A 20,930-nucleotide genomic window follows, 5' to 3' on the forward strand; every position below is an offset into this window, starting at 1 on the left:
GGACAGAGCCCGGAGCGGGACGGGACGGGACAGAGCCCGGAGCGGGACGGGATAGAGCCCGGGGTGGGACGGGATAGAGCCCGGGGCGGGCGGGACAGAGCCCGGAGCGGGACGGGACGGGATAGAGCCCGGGGCGGGACGGGACAGAGCCCGGGGCGGGCAAGCCGAGCCCGCCTTGGGTCGGGAGGGGACGCCCCTGCCCCGGGATCCTCCCATAGAATGGCAGAATAGCGAGGTTGGAAAGGGTCAGTTGGTCCAACCTCCCTGCTCAAGCAGGGTCCTCCCAGAAGAGTTTTTTTAATATCTCCAGTGAGGGAGATTCCGTACCCTTTCTGGGCAAGCGAACTGGGAAAAGTAACCGTGCGAGTTACTTCACTGTGCGAGTAACAACGCAAAGGAACAGAAAGGTTGCCCACCATGTGACTGGGACCATTCACAGTGCTCCCAGCCTTCCTAGGCTGGAAATGGCCTTAGCTGTAGTCTTAGCTGTAGGGAACTTGGCTCTGAGCCTGCACCTCAACACCAAGAACAAGATCTTGCCAGCCATCCTCACAGCTTCTTCACGCAATGCTGCCATCCCAGCCTTACCCACTCTGGCCCCTTCTGACCCTCAGTCAGTCTGAGCCCTTCCCCAAACCTTTGGAAAGGACACAGCTCCGAGTTCTCCACAAGTGTTTATTGTCCCAGTACACAGGAGACAGAGGCACGGTTGGATCCCTACTGACCTGTGGCTGTTAGCACACCACCCCTGGGAGAAGCTGCAGGCACAAGGAGGTGCAGGGCACTGGGCTGGGGGCTCTGGGGCCGGGGAGGAGGTAGCTTGTCATGGTACAGTAGTGCAGCAGCACAGCTGAACTGTGCAAGTATCCACCCCAGGTGGGGAAGGCACTGGAATTGGCACGATGGGCAGACCAGAGTCTCCTCCTTACACCAGGCCCAGCTGAATGGTGCTGGGAAAAGGGGGCTTGTATCCTAAACACTCCCAGGATAGTGCAGAGAGCTGAGCAAAAACACCTTTCAGTGCAGGAAGCACCTGGCAAGGTAGGCACACAGTGCCCTGGCGATGCCATCTGTTTGGAATGGAAAGGTGTGTTCCATCCTTTTTCTAACCACTTTACTGTCCAGAAAGGGTCCCCTACACTGATGGTAAAAGTGAAGCAGTGCAGATTTGTACCTTTGTAGTGTTACTCCCCCTCCAGCTATCCCAGGGCTGCCTGTACCTTTATTCCAGTCCATATCCTTGCCCTCTCTGCCTAAAGCCTGGCTGCAGTGTTGGGGAATCAGTGCCACCACAGAGGGGTTTGACTGTCTCTATTCCATCTCACCTCCCCATGGCAGGGGGGCAGAGCAGCCAGCTCACCCCCCCTTGAACAGGAGGCTAATGCTTGGTGGCTCATTCCCATGCTCTTGCAGGAGGGCAGGGAAGGATGGCACACCCAAGCCCCCAACCAGCACCTAGCCTGTCCCTTTGGGCCAGAGATGAAGGACCGAGCCTGGAGGGAAGGGCTTGATTTTGAGGGGCATAGAGGGTGGGGACAGGGCACAGGGAGGAACTCACTGCTCTGCATGGCTAAAGTCATAGCAGAAGTTTAAGTTGCTGGGGGGCTTTGGGACAGGTGGAGGTTCGTCAGGAATGCTGATGTTCTCCAGGTCCAGGAGCCGCAGCTTGAGCTCCATGGACAGCAGGACATCGAGGTCTGTTTGTGTTCGCTCACTTGTCATCTCCTTGCCCAGAAGCACATTCAGCCCATCTGTCCAGAGGCAGAACTGGGGAAGCAGAGCACAGGCATCTCTGTCACCAGCCCTGGACAGCCAGAGAGCCCATCTCTCCCCTGCTGTGGCTTCCACCCCGCGGGGACACACACACAACTCACTCCCCTGACTGCTGTCCCCTGGCAGAGGCATCTTGGGCACTGTGTGCCACCCCAGCAGGCCCCTGGAGCTCACCTCATACCGGGTGGGGGCAATGAAGTTGAGGCAGTATTCCTCCACATCATGCACAATGGAGAAGGCCAGCTCCAGAACATCCTGCAGGGACAGCACAGCGGGTAGCTGGCTTCTCGGCTGGACTTCTCCCAGCCCTGGTGGGGTTCAGAGCAGGAGCTGCACCCAGCCTCCTCCTCTGCACTCCAGGAGACTCGAGAGGATCTGTCCATGAAACTATACAACCTGCCACCATGCACCCACTCCCAAAACCCATCCCCAGCTGAACAGGATAGGGTGAGAGGTGCTGACCTTGTTCTGCTTCCCAGAGCTCTTCTCCTTTGTGTGTGGACACTCCTTCCCCACCAGCAGCATCTTCATGTCTGCCACAGGAACTGGGGCAAGTGGAAGAGCTATGAACTCCCTCTCCCTCTTCCCATCCCTCTTCCCCTCCTTCAGGTCCTCTGTGTGCAGAGCCCAGTACAACCCAAATGTGAGAACTCACAGCCATCCACAGCTTGAGGTTGAGTCAAGCCACTCTGCAGCACCCTTTGGGAAGCCAGTCTGCCCCAGCCTGAATTCCCACAGTTCCCAGTCCCACAGTAACAGCAGACCCTGGGACAGCCATGCAGCAGCCAAGCAGAGGCACTTTAAGGCAGTCTTAACCTGGAGGTTATCAGAGGGCTCCCCTCCCTCCTTCCCACCCTCTCTTTCTCTTCATCACCTACTTTTCTCTGGCAGGCTCTCGATGGGGGGAGACTGCACCCCCTCCTCCACATCCCCATAGTGCAGCACCTTATGGTTGGGGGACAGGCGGCAGTACCACAGCTTGTCTGCAGCAGAAGAGCCATGAGAAATTCTCAGTCTCCCCTTGCAGAGATGCCCTTCCCAAGGGGGATGGAGGTGCCCCCTTATCAGCACGTTCCATTTCTCCCAGCCCATGGGTTTTAGCCTATACCAGCTGTCCAGGGAGTTGAGCATTCTACTCCCACAGATTAACTGGGACTTCCTCGGTGGTAGAGAACATGGGAATAAGCCACTGTCCCCCTGCCAGGCCCCCCACCCCGGAGCAGGGTTCTGGCACCCACCCTGCCTGCGGCGGCTGCTGATCTTGCGGAAGAGGGTTCCTTCACAGAGGTGCAGCAGCCGCTGCTGTCGGATCAGCTCCAGGAGCTCCGGCTTCAGCTTCTCCCGCAGTTCCCTGGGGTGAAAGCCAGCAGAAGAGGAGCACAGCCATTTCAGCAGGCCCTCGCTGACCTCCCAGCCCCATAGCATTGCCCATGCCTCAGGCCCCCATCACAGCCCCACTCCCTGCCCACAGCCCACTCACAGCACAGGCACAGCCAGCGTCTCCTCCTGGTGCAGCCGCTCCGTCTGCCGCAGCTTCAAGATCTCACTGTAGTTCAGTGCATTCACTCTGGTCTTGAATAGCTCCAGGGACGTGGGCTTGAGGGACAGGGTCCTGGTGATCTGCTCCCGCACCACCTGCATCACCTGCCAGGCCCAGCACCTCAACTCCAGTTTGGCAACATTGCCCAAATCCCTGAATTTGTACTCCCATCCAGGGAAGAAGCAGCTCCCCTCACCTTGTCAAAGTCCTCCTGGGTTGCTCTCATCTCCTTCCAGGTCTTGTTCACCAGCTGGATACAGATGCAGAATAACTCTTCAAAGAAATGATCCTGCCCGAAGAACATAGGGTAAAAGGCCTGAGCCGTCTCCGAGCCTGTGGTGAGAAGGACAGATGAAGCCAGACTCCTCAGTTTTTCCAGGGGATTTCAGTGTCCAGGGAAACCTGGGTATTTCCCAGCCCTACATCCCCTTCTCATGCTGTCAGCCATGCCACAGCCTAGTGGCCACATGGATGCAGTCCCCTGCCCTGGCAGCTTGTCCCCCAAGCAGCAGGGCAGGGAGAAGGACAAGCTTGGGCACACGTACACGGTTCTCCAATGTGCAGGATCTCGCAGAGGATCAGGGTGAGCTGGATGCTACTTCGAGCAAAGGGACATTCGTGTTTGTCTTCCCGGCTGCTGTTCTCGAGGACAAACTGGAGAAGAGGGCCATGACCTCATGTTACATGGACTTGAAGAGCTGCTCCAACAGAAAGTGTCAGACATGCCATGCTCCTCCTGCATTCCTAGTCAAGCTGTCTCCCCAACAGGTGAAGCCATCCCTAATACAACAGACCAATTCTTCCCAAAATTCAGCCCCAGCTTCCTCCTTCCCTTGTGGCAGTGTGGGAGCTGGTCACAGGCACTGTAGGTTGGAGCACCACTCATGCCCTGCTAGTTTTGCCCAAACTGCCCCAGTTTGCTCAAGGCCTAGAAACCAAGCTGTGAGCAAACCCCTAAAAATTATGGGGACCCTTCAGAGGCACTGGCCTCAAATGGCTTCTCCTACCCACAGGAAGGACTCATCTCCATCTGAAACAGCAACAGTAGGACACTTGCCTGGGTATGGCCAAGGACAGATCATAAGGAAAGGAAACGAAGGTGGAGATACACCAGCACTTCTCCACCAGGGAGTTCCCTAGAAGAGCACAGCACTTACCCTACTGTAGGCATTAGGGGTATTCCTGGAGAAATACACCATGTTGTCCAGGGCAAGGAGTCCTGGTGGGGCACGGCGGAGATCCTCTGCTGGGTTACTGTTGTTCTAGGAGGACACAAAGGATGCAATTTAGCAGCTGCTGCTTTGTTCTTCAAGCAGCTGTGTCTTCCCAACATACCCATGGGGTTTGCCTTTGAGTCCTAAAAGCTCAACAGCACTCACTATCCAGGAGTGCCTTGGGAGCAGAAGGGAGGTACTGCATGATGGTCCATCAGCATCAACAGGGACACCAGGCTTAGGGGAGCCATCAGAAGGTGCCACCAAGGCCATTTGGGGCTTGGGAGGGGATGAAGGGGGAACACACCATGAAGCCCAGCTTGCGGAATTCCTTGGCACACAGAGACTGCCGGCGCTCGGTGCTGAAGGTGCCAGCAGGCACCTCGCTCTCCGACTCAAAAGCAGTTTGGCGCAGGGACTGGAGGAGATCCCGCTGTTCCTGGAGGGAGAGCAGAGAGGAGGGGATGACAGTGAGCCCCACGGAAGCAGGTTCTCCCAGGGCAAACCCAAATGTGTTGGGTTCACCCAAATGTGAACTACTTCCACAGGTGGAAGAGACCAGGTCCAGATTTGGAAGGAGAGTACTCCCAGACCTGTGAGTAGGGATCCATGGACATTTTCATGCGATGCTCGCACAGGTTGAGGCTGACAGACTGCAGCACGTACAGATAATGGGCCATCTCATCCCCCAGTGGCTCGGAGCTGTGGATAATGTTCTACAGGAGATCATGAGACAGAAAGTTCCCCCATGCTGCTGCTTCCAGTCCAAGCACAGGACCCAACAGCCAAAACTCAGCAGTCCTGCTGCTCAAAGGGGTGCTGGGAAGTGGAAAACTCCCCTTGGGGTTGGGCAAGATCCGTGTGCACTGAACTGCAGGCAGATGAGGGTGCAGCCCTGGGCATGTAGGTGCAAGCAGAGCAGCACCCATAGGTGTTCTCAAGGAAGGGGTGTGGGGCACACAGGCAACCCGGCCATGCATGGTTACCAAGGGTTGGGGCTCAGGGGACAGGGCCTGGGGAGAAAGGACAGAGACTAAAGCACAGAGCAGACCCTTGCACAACCCCAGCTCCTCACCTTGTGGATAAACTGCCGGATGTTCTTCTCTCTCAGGTAGTCCATCATCTCCTAGGAAAAAAAAGACTGTGAGACATTCCCCAGCTCAGTACATCACCATTTCTCCCCAGAAAAGGAGGAGGCAGAGTGAGGACATAGACTTTAAACATCTCTGGGCACTTTTTGCAGCCCTGCCATCCCAAAGACCACAAACCCCACAGCAGAGGACCCAGCTGCCCAAGGTTCCATCACAGGGGGGGCCCACCCTGAGAGCTCAGATATGCCAGGTGCTGGGTCATCACAATCACTGTGCCACCACCAACTGTGATACTTCTGTCATTTGAGACAAAAAGGGCTCTCCTCAGAGTACTCCAGTGACAGAGGCACTGTGGTGCCTAACTCTGCAATGCCACCACCCTGCCATGGTGGCCCTCACCCGCCGCTCGGCGTCGGTCGCGCTCAGCAGCAGCGCAATGAGCAGAGCCATCGCCTTCAGCTGCAGCTGGGCATTCGTCCTGTGGGAGGAAGAGCAGGAGGATGTGAGAGTCACCAGCTCTGAGGTTGGGGGTGAATGGTGCTCTGGCCTCTCCACTTACGCCTGCAGGTAGGTGAGAAGACGGTCCAACGGCACTTCTTTTCTGACCACCTCAAAGAGGAGGTGACTGGTAGGCACCATATTCTCCAAGATAGACAAGGAAAGCTGCTGGATAGATGCGTCCACTGCATTCATGTTGACATAACTCACTATCTATGAGACACATCACCGTCTGTCAATAGCAGGCTGAGCCTGAGGCACAAGGATAAGAAGGAATCCCACAGGCACAAACTGTGGACATTGTAGAAAACTCTTACCTTCTTGATGAAGACTGTACTAAGATTTTCCCAGGAAACAAAATCATGCTCCATCAGCTCTGTGAAGGCTTTGAGGGTGTGAGCCAGCATCTCCCCTGTACTGGAGGGACAGATGAACAAATACAGTGAGGATTGCTCCAGATACCCCAGTCCCATCCTATGGTGGTGTCTCTGCAGTTAAACATTGGTGGGCATGTTAGAAACACCTAGAGAAGAGAGCAGTGAGCAGGAGAAATGAAAGAGACTGTTGGGTAAGAAAACAGACTCTCACTTAGTCATCCCAGGAAGTCAAGGCAAGTGAAGTTCAGTAGTTGGAAAGCTGCATCACCATGGTACAAAGATCACTGCAGACAAGCCCTCGGGAAAGTTGAACCATCCCATATCCCTCCTCCCAAGAAACATGTGCTGCATTGCCTGGTTTCACATTCTCTGTGTGACAGGAGCTCAGAGGAGCTGCACCATCACATCCTGAAAGAGTCACACAGGCAGTGGTATTTGGCAAAACCAGAGTATTCTCAAGCTCCCTGCAGATCTCTTGCAGCCAAAACCTCAGGGCAGAGGGCTCATTCAGGGTGGCAAGAATGAGGAGCAGCACTGGAGGCCAAGATGATCACAGGAAGTTTCCTAGTAGCAAATCCCATGAGTCTACAGATAACCCAGCCAGAGAAGGAATGGAAGGTTCAAGTCTGGGCACATTCACAAGGAGTCAGGACTGCATATCTGTGGGGACCTTCCCCTGGCTACCAGCATGCAGGGACACAGCCACAGTACAGGCACCAACAAGTCAGGAACACAAAGAGTCCACTCCAACGCCCAGCTTGGAGCTCATGCAGCACTAGCAAGGGAGAAGAAAAGTCAAGGACTACAAGGAAAATCCTGTCCTGATACTCACTCATTCCCTTCTTCCACAATAGAGTAGATTTGCTTCAAGCCATTCCTGCTGATGAACTCTTGAGCAAAGGTAATGTCCTGGGAGAGGCTTGCAAGCTTCTTCAGTGAGTCAGTCTTCACATCCACATTCTTGCTCTGGATCCCGATATACAACCGTTCTGCTTCTTGGTCCTACCAGGAAGGAAAGAATCAAACCAAAGGGGCTCACTGAAAGACAGTCAGAAGCTTGAAGGTGGCTGTAAGAGCTGAAGTGCAAGTTTTGGAAGGAGTCTCAGGCTAGAGCAGCCCCAGTAAGGAGCTGGATTAAGAAACAGAGCCACCAGAGCAGAGACCAGGTGGAGCTGAGGATGGAGGTCAAACTGGCATGACACCAAGAACACTTGATGAGTTGGCCTCCTCATTCAAGGTATTTCAAGATGATTTAGTTTCTCTTCAAACTCCCCCAAGCTCTGCTGAGGGAAAATGAAGGCTGAGACACATCTCCTGCCTGTGTTATTTCTGCTGGGTCTGAGGCACAGCGAAAAGCCATCATGAGCTCAAGTCACAGAGCCAGTCAGAGGCAGAGGGCTCGGAGCACCCCACTGCAGGGGCACGGAGCACCAGGGCACGCAGCGGAGGAGACACGGGGGCAGAGGGAAGTACCGGGGAGGTGGTCAGCCGTAAAATGCTCCCGTTCTTAATGTCCCTGCGGTTCTGTAAGGGGGAAAAGAGCCGATGGTGAGGCGGTGGGCGCTGCAGCGGCGGGGCCGGGGGCCGGAGAGTGTCTCACCGACTCGGTGATGTAGGTCTGCCGCCCGTCCGCGTACTGCAGGGCGTAGCGCTCGGCGTTGGGCAAGCTCCACCTGCGGCCACGGGCGGCCGGTCACAGCCCTGTTCGGCTGGTGCCGGCAGCCACCGGGTCACAGCAGCCCGGTCACGGGCTGTCACGACCTGTCACGCCGCGGTGGCAAGGCAGCGAGTGCGGTACTCACGCATCACAGACGTCCTTGAGCACTGAGGCGAGCGGCTTGGTCTGCGAGAGGGAGGCCGGCCGTGAGCTGGGCTAGGGGGCGCGGGGAGGGGTGCGGGGGTGCCGGGCAGTACCTGCTGGAGCTCGATGAGCTGCGGGATGGCTCCCACCATCTGGATGGCGATCTTCACCACGTCCTTGGGCGGCGGCATGGCTCCCGCGGCGGCCCCGCACCGCCGGCAGTTCCGGGTTGTGCCGCCGCCGCCTCCCCTCACGAAGGGCCCGGCCGCCGCTCCGAGGCCTGGTGCCACCACCCCAGCCCCGGGCAGGCCCGGCCCCCTCACCTGAGCTGACGCGGGTGTGGCAGGACCCACCTCCGGCCTCCTGCCGGGAAACAGCCCGGCCCCACTTTCCAGGGAACCCCATTCCCTGGGTGAGGGCAGAGAGGAGGGACAGGCTGGGGCAAGGTGAGAAACTCTGGAAAGTTTTTGTTTATTCACGTCAGAGAACACTCTGTACAAATATGACAGGCAAATTTTCTTTCCTTGCAAAAAAAAAGAAAAAAAGTATAAAAATAATCTTTATATATGAATCAAAAGTTCATTTGCAACTGTAAATTTTTCTCTAGGTATCCTTTTCGGGAGGTCGTCTAACTGGCGGCGGACATGAACACTGGGAAGGAGGGCAAGGGCCAGGCAGTACATGAAGAGCTCGAGCTACACCAAAGCCACGGAGCCTTGTTAACACGCAGGACCGAGGGATTCCGGTCAGCTTCCATGTGGAGGGGGGAAGATTCAGGGACTGGCTGCATGCAGGCTGGCAGTTCACCCCCTTGAGGGGTCTCACACCTCAGCTGTCTTGCCAGCAGCAGCTGCCTGCTGCCAAACGAGAGTCCCATTGCTCCTCCCGAGTTCTTCATGCTTTTCCCAAAGAGGCTGCTAGTGCTTTGTTACTGCAGAAACGAACAGTCCTTGTGGAGGAGTCCCATGCAGAGTGAGAGGGCCTGAGGAGCTACTCCAGGGACATAGGTCCCAAGAGCACACTCTTCTCACCTCTAAAGGCTCTTCATACTTTACATCCCTTAGTACTGGTGCTGCTGCAGGTTGTGTGGGTCACAGGCAGTGAGCAGCTACGCAGAGAAATTAAACATCAGCTGTTTAAGTGGATGGCTGGAAGCTCCCTCTCTGCAGCAGCCAGCCATGGCTTGGCCTGGCTCTCTGTTCAGCAGTTTGCAGAGCAGGAAAGGCAGCACAGCTGCTTCCACTGTGGTGGCAGAAAGATGTGCAAAACTAGACACTCACAGGATCTGACCAAAACCCAAAGCTGGAGCTTGCAAAATACAACACGAATCCATCAGGACATTTTTACTCCAGCTAAACTGCACAAAGTCCCAGCCTGGTACCAGCTGATGATCCTAAAGAACCCACCATCAGACTTTCTGTTACAAAGCAATGAAGAAAATCTTGTGGAAAAATGATGCAGAGAAAGCATCACAGTAGGTAAAGACCTGCCACAGGATCAGGAACTGGGAGTGTGGGTACGGGCACTAAGGGACCAAATTCAAATATACAGAAAACCTGATCCTGAGAGAAAAAGGGGTAAAAAAAGCTCACTATTTTGACAACACCTACTTAACCTGTCACAGGAAAATACTACTGAATTGTAACTGCTTGGTCACCTTTCAGACAGTTGCAGGGTCAAGTGCAATGGTTGGAAAAACCCAGCTATTTGCAAATATGAGCAGGCTCATGTTCCTGGATGTTCCTGGAGTACCTTACAGGCACCAGATGGAGCAGTCTTATCTGCTTATCAAACACTTCTTCAGTCAGGCAAAATCAAAAATTAAAAACAAAACCATATTGGCACCTCTGCTTTAGCCCTGTAGAAACAGCACAGCTGCTGAACGAGGAGCTGGAGCCCCTGGGCTTGTGCATCAGCAGACTGGTGAAAGCAGATCCAACATTCCTGCTGATGCACCAACAGGGAAAGGCTCAGTGCTCCTGGGTCCTACAAGGAGCGCTCAGCTCCCGAATCCCACTAGGAGGCACAGCTGGCTAAAAAAAAGTGCTTTTTGTAAAATATACTAGCTTGGTCTGAAGTCACTGAAAGAAATAGACACTTTGGTGCCTTTCTCTTTCCCTCTTGATGCCTTTCAGAAATAAAACTACCCCAGTCCGAACCACTTACACAAAGAAATCTAACAAACAACCTCTGGGCTTGTGAACTGACCATGGTATTGGGGCTCCTTGTAGCAGCTGGTACCTAAGAGGTGCAAAGTGCCTCTGGGAGTGCAGGAAAAACCAAGGCATGCAGATTGGAGGAAGCTCAGAGAGGCACGTGGGCAAACTCTGCAGGTGAACTGGGAACACTCAAAACACAGACCCTTTGAAGTGAGGCCCAGGATCCAGTGGAGAGACGCAGGGGGAAAGCTGCACGTGCATCTTGCACGTGCACCAGAGGAAGAAGCAAACTACAGGGAGGCTCCCAGCCTGCAAGTCCACGTCTCTTGGTTCTGAGTCCATTTGAGAGCATCTCTGAATTACTCGGCCATCGAGCTCTAGCACAAGAGGAATCCAAAAATAGACACTTTCCAAAGAGTTACAAAACAGTCCGTGTTTGCAGGGCTCACGGCCACACTGAGAAGTCAGAGGTTGAGGACAGGCACATCAAAGAGGTCACAGACACCTTCACTCTCATCCAGGTTATAGATGTAGTCGTGATCTCCAGGTGGAGGGGAGAGGCGGAGCAAGGGAGCAAACACTGGGGAAAGAGAAGGCCAGGGTTGGTTACAAAACTCAGCACTCTCACCCCAGCTGAGAGCTGCCAGTGACACTGAGCAGTGCAGCCACACCACAGGAACAGTCTTTGAGGTTGCTTCAGTCAGCCTCGCAGAACTGAAGACTCCTGGCTCTCACACCTCTGACAGAACAGCAAGAACCGAGTCTGTGTCCAGAGGCCAGAAAAGGTGAGAGCGAGTCTGCAGTCACAAGGCTGCCAGCTGGGTAAAGTCACACAGGATGGTCTTCCTCCTGGGAAGGCCACACCATGACAGGAGACTGAGACTCACCTTCAGATGACATCAGCTCTTCCAGCAGCTCAGAGTTCACACATTCTGGGGAAGAGACAAACATGGTAGCAAAACAGTCTGCTCTCCTGGTCTGCTCCTGAGTAGTTCCCCACTTTCCCCACCCTTGTTATCCCTTCTCTGGCTAAGGCACAGTTTGTGCAGCAGGCAGTGAAAGGAAGCTTGTGCTTAAAAGAGATAAAACCATGTAGTAAAAGTAATTCCAGCACAAAACACTATGGGAGAACTCCAACTCCTGTGGCTTAGACTGCACAGCCTTAAAGCAGCTGCCAGTGTCAGGGCAACATTACTGGGATCACACAGGGATGAGGCTGCATGGAGTGTGCTGCAAGGACCATTCCTCTGAGTTCTGCAGTGCTGCTCTCTTCCAGGCCTGAGTTTTGCCTTTGTAGCTGTTGACTCTGTTTTGTCCTTTGCTCCTCGATTTTTTATCTTTCCTCTCCAAACCAGGAAGAATACTCCATAAAACCACATACTTTACCGTAGACAGCAAACATCTCCTTTCCAATACTGTCCACACAATGACACAGTAGAGTTACTTTGGGTAAGTTATTTCTTCTACACAGCTGGGGCTTTGCAGCAGTTTATATCTCACATTGTGAATTCAAACTTACTCTTCAGATGTATTTAGACATCATCAGGACTTCATCCACTATCTGCAGCAGAGGTGCTGGGCAAGGAGGAAGGATGTTCTCCAGGCTGACTGTGGAGCCCAGGGCTAAGAGCACGCAGATTGGAGACTCACACATGTCTGTGTTTGGGTCTGTGGGAATTTCTACCCAAAGGCAGCACCTTCACAAAGCATCTGCTAGAGCACAGAACTAGGGGCAGCTGTTGTACATCTCCTGTGACCACCACTGAAGTGCTTAGATGTACTTGGCCCTGCCTGACTGTGAGGCTACAAAGTATTCTGCCAGCAGTGAAGAGAAATAAAAGTACTGATAAAAAGTTTCCCAGTTTAGGTTCATGTCAGACCAAATTCCTTCACCTCTTCTGCCATTAACCCAGAGTCTGTCCCACCATTAGGAAGCAACCCACAGACATTCCTTGGGCAGTCAGAACTCCAAACACAAGTAACAGCATCTCCCTCTCCTAAGCTCCAAAATTATCAGCTCCTCCACCACCACCACTGAGAAGTATTTTGAAGAGAGAACACTGTCTCCCAGATTATTTGCTTGGATTAGCTTTGGGCAGCTAAAGCTGAAATAAGACTTAGCAGGGATTTTTCTTTTCCATATGGCTGACAAGCTGAAGGAGGAGCATGGGAAGGCTGAACATGGATTAGCATCGGCATGGGGACAGGAAAGCCCTTGCTGGTGCACTGCAGGCAAGATCTAGCAGAGGTTGCTGGAAACATGGAGAGAGAAAAATACATACAGAAACCAGTAATTTTAAGAGCCTAACTACTCTTTAGTAGAGGGCCAGCAGCCACCAATGACCACAAGCACCTTACAAAACCACATCCACAAAATAATCCAAAAGGGAGCGAATCAAACAAATTGTCCCTTTTCTGTGGATAGATGGGCACAGAAAAAAGCTGTGGTCAGGGAATGAACGTACCTCTCATTGGATCAAACATCTCTGACAGCTCTTTGGGAAGTTCCAGTACTGCAAATACAACAAACCAGATGGTTTGGATCATTACGTGAAGAGTCTGAAATGCTTTACAGCAGAATCACCCACAAACCTACTGTGCTCCTTACACACCCAAATCATCTGGAAATTCTGTTCCCACACTCCGTGTCAGATATTTCTGCTGCAATGACAAGCAACAAAACACTTGAGCTCCACTACTTTGAAATAAATTTGTAGGAGCCCAGGGACATGAACATGTTATCACAGTCAGCAGCTGTGACTGTAAACCTCACCCAGTACACTGCCTTGATTACCCTGTGAAGGATGAGGACATGCCTTTGAAGAGGAACAGTGACAAGATATATGCACATCCAAGGCCTAATTCCACAACCAAGATGACTCCAGAGAGCTCATGCTTCTCTGAGACACACCAGCAGCAGAAGTGAAAAAAGCACTGTGTGAGCTGCGTGTGAGTAAGATTTCTTCTTCTAACCATAACCTAACCTCGAGTGTTTTCTGCAGGGAAGTTGGGCTTCAAAACATTCCAGCAGTGTGGCTTACCTAGAGGATGCTTTTCTCTCCTTGGGCCAGCCTGCCATTTCCTGGCAAAAGCTCCAGCGTTCCTTTTTTAAAGCACATCAAGGAGCTCCCCAAATATCTACTGCAAGGTCACTAAGAACACAAGATCACTAAAGACAGATGAAGTGCTCCTGAGCAAAGGAGGAAAAGGGAGACAAGAGCTCTCCTAATACAGAAAACTCCTGAGTTACAAAGGTGCTTTCAGTGGTGGCTGAAAATTCTATAGCTTTATGCAGTCTCAAAAATAGGACCTTACCCTACAGAAAGGATTGAAAGGGAATAACCCTACATGTAACAGCAGAGATGTATGTCATGTGGGTGTCCCTTGCAGATTTTCTAGTATTGATGTCACAGAAAGCAGCAGCACACTAGACAAGACACCGTCACCTTGTCACCATGTTTCCTGGCAGCCTCACAGGGAAATGCCTACTCATCCTTTTCAGACCCTGGCTGACAGCAAAGGCAGCATGGAGTTCAGCTCCTTCCTCCAGGCCCAGCAGCCTTTCCCTCACTCCCAGCAGCCGGATTTTGAAGCAACACATGAAATAAGCAGCATACTCACCTCCTGTGGGGTCGGGCTTGATGGGCTCAAAGGAGGTAGAGGTGCTGGGCAGGACAGAGCTGCTGTCCAGCGAGGCCGAGGACTGCAGCAGCTGCGTGTCCAACGCCGCCGGCTGGCCCTCAAAGTCACCACTGCCCTTGGACTCTGCTGCCGGGACATCACACTCTGGAACAGCCACAGACACACCCAGGAATGTCATCTCCCACCAGCCCCAAGGCAGCTGCCACACAGACTCAGCCCTCGCTGGCAGTGCTGGCCAGGCAGCTGCACAGGGAGAAGCTTTCCTGCTTTTCTCCAGGTCCATACTTGAACATATTTCCTGCTGATCAATGAAGCTGCATGACCAGCTTCTCCCCTACAGGTGCTCCTATAGGCTGGCACCACTGAAGCCAAATGCCTGATCTCCCTGAGCACAGCCAGTCCCACTAACCAAGGCCAAAGGAAGGGCAGCAGCAAAGGCAGTGATGCCCCTTTGCCAGGAGCTCTCAGCACTGCACACCAGGCAGTGCCAGCCCCTAAGGGCCAAGGAATGCACCCTCCTCTACCAGCCATCAATCAGCCTGTTTATGCCTTCTGTAGCTCCCTCTCACCTGTGCCTGCATTCTTCTGTGTGGGAGGGCCATGATCCTGAGTGCTGGTGGGTGTTGGTGTGGAGGGCTGGGTGCTGCTGGGGACGGAGGCCTCCTGGAAGTGGGTGAGTGGTGGGACTTGCGTTTTTGAGGGTGCAGCTGCCTGGCACTGAATGAGGTCTTCAGGGGGAGGGACAGGGAGTACAACAGGAGGAGAGCTCCAAGTATCTTTGTTTACTAGGAGAACATCAATGGGACCACTTGTGCTCTTCAGGTGGATCTGGTATTTCTTCTGTCCATTTAGGCCCTGAAAAAAATCAAAAGCAAAACACAGACATACATTAAAAACTATTTTCAAATAGCAGATCAATGTTCCACAGGCAAAACATAGACGTACACACATACACAAACAGAGCCCTTGCACTCTGCTCATGAATTTATCACTCACCTCAGGGACAGGAACCTCCAAACGTGTGCCGGATGGGGCTCGAATCACGAGGAGGGTGTCTCCTGTGAAAATAGAACCAGTCAAAGCTCCTGGGCACAAGCTGCTATGATGTTCATTAAGAACTGATGAAGAGCCCCTCTTCAACCTCCCCCTCTCCTGGCAATCCTCCATGGAAGGAAGCCTTCTACACCCCAAGGACATCATTACAGTTCCTTATGTGCCAAGGGACCAGGGCATAAAGAACCTGCAAAGCTTCTCCCAGTGCAACCCTGAAGTTTTTCAGCAGTGTCCTTATCAAGAGTAATATCTCTTTTCCTCGTAAGAACTGGCTTAAATTCATTCTTAAGAACATATGAATCCTAAGGGAATTATCCTTCATTCTGCTGTCACAAGCTTTTAGATGTGAATTAGAAACAAAAGAGCTGCACTGCCAGCAGAGAGATGGGGTTGAACCACACTCAGAGCCAGGCTGCCAACCTCAGGCTGGTGTCCCAACACCTGAAATCAACATTCTCCAGTCTCTGCTGGCCAGAGCTGCTTTAGTTGTACTGGACCCTCGACAGGGCCCCAGCACATGTGAAGCTGGAAGCCAGGCTGACAGAATTCTTCTTTTCCAAATCCTGCAGCTCCTTAAGACCTGCACCCTAATGACTCAACAGTCACAAGGAAGCAGCTCCCAGCCTATACCTGGGTTTAGAGAAACATGAACAGAGAAATACCAGAGCTATGAATATCTGACATATTTAGATCAAGCAGCTTCCAGCTTTCACTTTGAATGTTTAAGCTTTAGTGTGGTTAATATTCACAATTCCCCAGTATTCTGACTAAGTTTCACTTGGTAATTAACAGAGAAGATCCCCAGAGTGATGAGAGAGAGTGGACAGAAGAAGAGTACATCCCTTATTTTCAGGCAGGCAGTCAAAAGTCAGATCAGCAAAAGGTAAAGGGATTAAAAAAAACCCATGGGATCTGTCAATTGGATGGGACTTGTTTAACAAATCTACACTTAAGAAAAAATGTAAAAGACATTAAAAATGCATAATAAAGCTCAAAGACACCAGCTCAAGCTGTAAGACCTGTTAGTTTCAAAGACAGGTGCTGGGTTTGTATCTCCTTTGATAAATATGTCCCAAATACTTCTACAAAAAGCACTCAGTAGGTTTCCACTTCCTTTTTGAATCTGCAAGTGCAAAATGCATTACAGCAACAGGTGGGGAAATTATGTTTCCCAGTCACTAAAAACTGACATATTCTTACTGCTCTTTCTTTCTCTTTTTAATTAATCCCTATTTGACACGAGTCCAGGAGTGGAAATCTTGGAGCAAGCAAGTTCAATAGCAGTCAATTAGAAAAGCCAGAAGCTGAAATTCAGCCTGCACCACAGTTCAAGAACACAAGAAGTCCACCAAAGAACCTCTGTAAGGCTCAGGTGTTCAGGAGAGAAAAAAGTCATGTAAGGCATATTCCTACAGGAAAACTGGACAGGCAATAGAAAACCATGGATGAAGCCTCCATTCTAGAGGGAACTGACACCTACCCTCAGTAAGATCTAATCTCTGCATATTTTGGTGAGGCCTGACCTCAGACACAAACCGATTTACAAAAACCAGGTGCAATGAAATGCAAAACACTCAACCAGCCAAGCAATGAGCTGTCTGCTGGTCTCCAGTAAACTCTTCCAGACTGTTACAAATGATCTGGCCCCAAGCACTGTCAAACTGAAAACACAATCCCTGCCCCCAAAAGTGCAGCTTTAACCAGAAGAAAGAGTAAAGCCAAGGGGGTGGTGATGCAGCCGTTACACCAGCAGGAACTTGGTGAACAAGGAAAGCACAAAGGCAGCGATACCAAACAGAGGAGTTGATGAAGTGCAGGGTGAGAAAAGTGCTAGGAGGAGATGAGAAAAGTCAGACACAGGTGAGATTATGCATGGCTGGAGGCAACCATGATAAACAGCTTCAATCTCTGCAGCAACCAAGCAGATGCAGGTTGGCAGGTCAGGTACCCACTGAAGCAGAAAGGAGCTGTAAATCCACACCACTACCACTGGGAAGAGCAGTTCACATACTGAGGCTGCCCCACTGCATGCCGGCCACCAGGCATTTATCTGGTCTTACACCTATCATTAGAATTGGCAACAGAAGAAACAAAGACTCCTGTGGGTTTTCTTCCCTTTTGCCCAGAAAAAGAAAAGGACTTTTGATACAGCCTCCTCCCACAACTTTAGGAATGAAGGGCAGAGCAAGTGGTGCCTTCCCTTCTGTCCTCCACTGTCTCCTTCCTGCATTCTTGTTGGCAGGGGAAATGATGTAGTTGAGGGACCACCTTTAATACTATTTCCCTGTTTACACCATGGTTTCTACTGTGCAATAAAATTAGTTTCCTGCCATTAGAACATTGCCCACCCAAGCCCTTAAAATTAAGTGCTTCTAACATAACACACATACACCCACGCAGTGAAACCCAGCAAGAAGATTTCCTTAGGAGCAGCACCTCTATTCCTTTAAGCACAAGTAAAAGATATGGCCTGTCCCCTCTAATGGAGACAAGAAAGCTACAACTCAGTGGTACACAAACCCAGGACAGCATCAGAACTGACATTACATTTCACTTGATGCTGTTGGGCTTGGAGAAAGAAGAGCAGCTGGGACAGACTGAAAGGCCTGCAGCATCACATCTTTACAATAGAGCACCATTTCCTCACCTGTGAAGCACTTGCAGATATCTTCATGTGTCACATATGCTAATGTTCCCAAGGTTAAGGAGAAAGGCTGCAGCTTCCTGCACAGACAGAGAGCTCAAAGGGCACCTGGTGTTTCCTTCCTGAGCACAAGGAACACCATTCCCAGAAGGATCTCCATGCCACACTCTGAAGTGGTCTGCAGGTGAGGTCTGCAAGCTCCATGCCCGTCAGAGCTAACATCCTGAGATAGTTAAACCACAAAAGCTGCTCTGCACTCAAGAAAATGGCACCTGTGACTCGGAAAATAGCACTTTTCTCAGTGTGGTAAACATTACTCTGTTTTTCACTTCCAAAAGCCAGAGGAGAAGCTGGATGCAGAGAAAAGCAGGTCTCCAGGCTGGACAGTTACCCTAATTTCAAACCAAGGTGCTGCCTTTTGACCCTTTCAGTGCAGCTCCTCCAGCAGTAACAGGTCAGCACCTACCAAGGCCTCGGGTCTCTGCTTCCCGGCCCAGCAAGTGAACATGGAGACAGAGCCATCAGTTCACACAAAGGATATCGACTGTTCTGCATGTCTTCTGTAACATTTTTGATGCTCTGCTGAACCCACATCTTCTGCTGCTCCAGCTCCTGTTCCCGCTGCTCCAGGTCCTCAATGTCTGCCTTCAGCTCGATCAGCTTGTGAGCTATTTCACGTGTGTTGCAGCCAGGACCCACCCCCCTGGGTAAAGCAAAAATGGGTGAGATCAGCCTCTGGAGACACCCAGCCCAACCCTAACCTCTCTGCCAGCCTTTTATTCCCACCTGTGTCAAACATCAATGCCAGATTGCCTGGAAAGCCATGTCTGTACCTGCTCTAGATGCCCACCTCCCAGCACAGCAATGTCTGGTACACCTTTCTACTTCCCACAATCTAGCAGGACTCTTCCTCACCTCCAGTGCCATGAGAGGCAACTTTTCTAGCTCAAGGCAGTACAAATACTTAGTTTGTACCAAAATAACACTTTTGCTGTGGAGAGACACCATACGTACTTCAGCTTTCCTCACTGTGCCATCAGCATAGCCCAGCTGGGGGAGGCAAGAGCATGGACCACTGAGGAACCTCCCTCTGCACAGGGCATTTTAATCCCACTGTCACTTAAATCTGCACTAGAAGGGACCTGTGAAGGATTTAGACCATTTCTGCCACTCACTTCCACTGGATACTGTTCTTGGACTTCTTCTCAATCAACCCGATGCCTTCCAGGACATTTGTGATATCGTAGATCCGTCGCTTCTGTCGCACAGCCAAGGTATCTGCAGCCTGAAAAAGGTTAAGACACTTAATTCCAAACTCTCAGTCATGTTTAGCTCCTTCCTGCCCGTCAGATTAACTCCTGGCCAAGTACTTTGCTCCCCATTTCATACCTCTCCTGTTCCAGCGCTTCAAGTTACACAGCCATGTTCTTGATCTCATATGACCATGAGAAAAAGTCACTCATTCTTTTTTTCTCAGCGTCTCCACTAAACATAAATCAAATTCAAGCAATCCTGCTTGCAGTGGATCCAAAAATCACCATTTTCCAGTAGCAAAGCAGTGCTAGTAAACAGTAGTTCAGCAGCCTGGGGATTCCCTGCCTGGCTCACATGACCCTTTTCCCCTGAGGTTTCAGGACTCGAGGAATGGCACTGCTTCCACTACCACGCAGCAACCTGGCACCAGCAAGAGTTAATGTGTGCACAGCCAGGACCAACAATGTCAGTGGCAGTGCAGACAGAGCAGATCAGCACAGGAATCATGTCCCTGTCACCCATCAGTGACGGGCCAGGACCCTGGAGACCCTACACCACACAGCTACACAAACCACACTGACCAACATGAATCCACTTAATGGACATTTGAAGCAGAAAGACATTGTCAAATCCAAAGAGAAAACAATTTGGCACAGGCATGGAGCCAAGAAACTCCTCCATCCCTGCATTATTGGGGCTTTCTGGCACTTGTCTGTCTCACACACGTGCCCACATAAGAGGTGCTTATATAAACCACAGCAAAGGAACTTCCCCTACAGGAAAGGCCAGAGATTAAGTACTGTACATGGCACAGTGTTACTTCCTCTAGGTGAAGATCTTAAAAATACAGAAGCAAGATGCATTCACAGAGCACTTCTCTGCTGCCTAAAGGCACCGGGGACAACCTCTGGCAGGTGCCTCTGACCACACTCCCCCTCCTGGTGTGTGCCGGGAGAGTTACGTGCCGTATGGACAGTTTCCATAGGTCTGTGTTTCTGTAGATGTCTGAGGCTTTGCAGGGCTGGATCATTACGGTGCCAGTGATCAAGTGAAGGGCAAGAACACAGAAGAGAACAAGGTGGTCAAACGGGTCGGCAGTTGAAGCACACAAACACCTGCAACGTCTGGCAAGGTCCTGGGGAAAGAAGAGTGCCTGGGACAACCCGATGGGGTGGGGAGAGGGGCTGGGAAGGAGGAGCAGGAGGGGCGAAAGCAGAGCCCTCTGTGCACGGCCGGCAGCTCTGCCGCACCCCCAGGGACCCCGCTTGCCGTGCACCTAGAAAGAGAATATCAGTACGGCTGGAAAAGCCCTTCAAGATCATCGATCCCAACCACTAAACCATGTCCCTAAGCACCTAAGCATTTTGACCAGGGACAGTGACTCCACCGCTGCCCCGGGCAGCCCATTCCACCAGTGCCTGACCACTCTTGCCGTGAAGAATTTTTTCCTGGAATCCAATCTAAACCACCTGCTGCACAAGGCGCTGCCATGTCCCCGTTCTCCCCGTCCAAACCTGCTCCAGCCGCCGGAGGACCGGTCCCGCCGGAGCCCCGCTCTCCCGGCGGCCGCTCCCTCCGAGCCCACCCCCGGGGCGGCGGAGCCCTCGCCCCCCGCCGGCTGCCCCCGCACCAGCTTGAGGTCGAGCACGCCGTCCTTGGCCTCCTGCAGCAGCGACACGAACTTGGTGGTCAGCAGCCCCAGGCTCTTCTCGTGCCGGCTGGGCGCTCCCGCAGCCCCGCTGCCACCCCCGGGGGGCTGCGCCCCGCACTCCGCCATCTGCCCGCCGCCGCCGCCGGCTCCGGGGCCGCGCATCCGCTTCCGGGCCGCGGGGCTCCCCGGGAACCTCCGGGGCGGGGACGGCGACGGGGCGGGGACGGGGGACT

The 20,930-nt window shown here is 52.3% G+C and overlaps 2 protein-coding genes across 4 annotated transcripts; both read right to left on the reverse strand.

Moving 5' to 3' along the window:
- Positions 1-657: 657 nt before the first annotated feature.
- On the reverse strand, positions 658-8,562 carry ELMO3 (engulfment and cell motility 3). Of its 2 annotated transcripts, none has more exons than XM_014880733.2 (20): positions 8,408-8,562; positions 8,296-8,336; positions 8,094-8,166; positions 7,967-8,017; positions 7,326-7,495; positions 6,434-6,533; positions 6,178-6,329; positions 6,018-6,096; positions 5,603-5,653; positions 5,121-5,243; positions 4,835-4,966; positions 4,471-4,575; positions 3,859-3,967; positions 3,510-3,646; positions 3,254-3,417; positions 3,012-3,124; positions 2,652-2,756; positions 2,236-2,318; positions 1,948-2,028; positions 658-1,767 (listed from the first exon to the last, which is right to left on the reverse strand). In XM_014880733.2, the coding sequence occupies exons 1-20, from the start codon at positions 8,483-8,485 to the stop codon at positions 1,555-1,557; spliced, it is 2,160 nt and encodes a 719-aa protein (XP_014736219.1). In that variant the 5' UTR covers positions 8,486-8,562; the 3' UTR covers positions 658-1,554. The 2 variants fall into 2 exon arrangements, with proteins under 2 accessions (XP_014736219.1, XP_088028122.1); XM_088171996.1 differs by having other exon boundaries at positions 2,236-2,387.
- Positions 8,563-8,741: 179 nt separating this feature from the next.
- On the reverse strand, positions 8,742-20,874 carry E2F4 (E2F transcription factor 4). 2 transcript variants are annotated; one of them, XM_088171997.1, is made up of 10 exons: positions 20,677-20,874; positions 18,968-19,077; positions 18,332-18,495; positions 17,796-17,837; positions 15,092-15,153; positions 14,665-14,950; positions 14,075-14,239; positions 12,919-12,966; positions 11,341-11,385; positions 8,742-11,033 (listed from the first exon to the last, which is right to left on the reverse strand). In XM_088171997.1, exons 1-10 carry the CDS (start codon positions 20,857-20,859, stop codon positions 10,918-10,920), a joined length of 1,221 nt encoding a protein of 406 aa, XP_088028123.1. In that variant the 5' UTR covers positions 20,860-20,874; the 3' UTR covers positions 8,742-10,917. The 2 variants fall into 2 exon arrangements, with proteins under 2 accessions (XP_088028123.1, XP_088028124.1); XM_088171998.1 differs by lacking the exon at positions 12,919-12,966.
- Positions 20,875-20,930: the final 56 nt, after the last annotated feature.

This window comes from Sturnus vulgaris, chromosome 12, assembly GCF_052056855.1.
Source record: "Sturnus vulgaris isolate bStuVul1 chromosome 12, bStuVul1.hap1, whole genome shotgun sequence".
Lineage (NCBI taxonomy): Eukaryota > Metazoa > Chordata > Aves > Passeriformes > Sturnidae > Sturnus > Sturnus vulgaris.

What these genes read in the sequence shown, in the direction of transcription:
- ELMO3 (XM_088171996.1), bottom strand. Translation starts at nt 8,485, where the DNA reads ATGCCGCCGCCCAAGGACGTGGTGAAGATCGCCATCCAGATGGTGGGA. An exon ending in AGACCTACATCACCGAGTCG is followed by an intron (nt 8,018 to 8,093) that starts GTGAGACACTCT and finishes TCCCCCTTACAG; the next exon opens with AACCGCAGGGACATTAAGAA. An exon ending in TCCGGCAGTTTATCCACAAG is followed by an intron (nt 5,244 to 5,602) that starts GTGAGGAGCTGG and finishes GATCTCCTGTAG; the next exon opens with AACATTATCCACAGCTCCGA.
- E2F4 (XM_088171997.1), bottom strand. Translation starts at nt 20,859, where the DNA reads ATGCGCGGCCCCGGAGCCGGCGGCGGCGGCGGGCAGATGGCGGAGTGC. An exon ending in AAGAACAGTATCCAGTGGAA is followed by an intron (nt 18,496 to 18,967) that starts GTGAGTGGCAGA and finishes TGCTTTACCCAG; the next exon opens with GGGGGTGGGTCCTGGCTGCA. An exon ending in AGAGCTGATGTCATCTGAAG is followed by an intron (nt 11,034 to 11,340) that starts GTGAGTCTCAGT and finishes CTCTTTCCCCAG; the next exon opens with TGTTTGCTCCCTTGCTCCGC.